Source organism: Propithecus coquereli, unplaced genomic scaffold (assembly GCF_000956105.1).
Source record: "Propithecus coquereli isolate 6110/MARCELLA unplaced genomic scaffold, Pcoq_1.0 Scaffold202, whole genome shotgun sequence".
Lineage (NCBI taxonomy): Eukaryota > Metazoa > Chordata > Mammalia > Primates > Indriidae > Propithecus > Propithecus coquereli.
In genome coordinates this window covers 3,486,475-3,487,826 of record NW_012145190.1, presented here as the reverse complement: position 1 = coordinate 3,487,826, position 1,352 = coordinate 3,486,475, and the positions used below count along the sequence as shown (strand labels likewise).

The window sequence follows — 1,352 nt, the reverse complement described above, 5'->3', positions numbered from 1 at the left end:
GATGTGTAGAACAAGGAAACCACTTTATTGATGTCCAGAGAGAAACTAGAGCTTGGACGTACATAGATAAAGAAGAGTGTCCCATAAAGGATGGAGACAGCTGTCAGATGGGAAGAGCAGGTAGAAAAGGCTTTGTGCCTCCCATCAGCAGAGTGGATCTCAGGATGGCCTTGACAATGTAAATGTAGGAGACCAAGATGATCACACCACCAAGCACTCCCAGGGCTCCAGCAAGAGTGAATTTATTGACATGGATGTCTGCACATGCCAGAGAGAGAACAGGAAGAAGGTCGCAGAAGAAGTGATTAACGATATTTGGACTGCAATAGGGTAGGCGGAAGGTGAAAGTCGTATGGGTCAAGGTGCTAATAAGGCCCATGGCATAAGGCCCCACCACTAGGTGGACATACCCCTGCTGGGACATAATGAGTGTGTACAACAAGGGCTTACAGATGGCCATATACCGGTCATGTGCCATGGCAGCCAGAAGGAAACATTCAGTTACTACAAAATGACCAAAAAACCATGACTGGGCAGCACAACCAAAGAAAGAGATTACATTTTTGTCCATGAAGATATCAGTCAACATCTTGGGACCTGTGACAGAAGAGGAGCAGACATCCACAAAGGACAAGTGGCTGAGAAAAAAGTACATGGGGGTGTGGAGTCGGGAATCCATCCAAATGAGAGTGATCATCCCCAAGTTCCCCAGAAGGATGACAAGATAAACAAAGAGAAATACCGTAAAGAGAATAACCTGGTACTGGAAGTGATTTGTTAATCCCATGAAAAAAAATTGAGTGACCAAAGTTTGATTTCTGTAAGTCATTTCTCTGACTCAATCTGTTATGTAAAAGACAAAAAGTTTTCTATGCAACCCATTCATAATTAAAGACTATTTAGTTTGACAACTGAATTTAACTTTTATGCTTTTTTTAAGTTACATGGCAAAGACTGAGAGCCAAGTCTTGAGTTCTACTTCTGGTGGTCCTGCTAACTCTCTGGTAATCATCTGGGTCATACTGAGTTGTTCCCTAAATGAAACTAGGCACTTCAATTTCTTCCTGATCAAAAGAGGATTTTTGTACAGAATCAGAATTTTAGACCTAGAACTGAACTTTGGAGATCATCTAAGGCAAGTCTTCTTAACTGTGCCAGATTACCTTTCTAAAGACACCTGTCAGTGAACCAAGAATGTTTTGAGAAACATTCCATAGAAAAAGGAATTATGTAAATTCTATGTATTCAGGCTAATACCCATCCTCACTCCAGGTTAATAGTAAAAACGTGTTAAGAATATAACTCCCCCAACCCCACTTACCTTAGTTTCTATAGCAAAAGTTAGTCAAATT

The 1,352-nt window shown here is 41.1% G+C and overlaps 1 protein-coding gene across 1 annotated transcript in view; it reads right to left on the bottom strand.

Annotated features, from left to right (window-relative positions):
• LOC105809981 (olfactory receptor 1002-like) overlaps positions 1-829 on the bottom strand; it is a 6,553-nt gene extending 5,724 nt beyond the window's left edge. The window contains 2 exon segments of the mRNA XM_012643890.1: positions 21-160; positions 163-829. Of these exon segments, the coding sequence (XP_012499344.1) occupies positions 21-160; positions 163-829 (807 nt within the window).
• Positions 830-1,352: the final 523 nt, after the last annotated feature.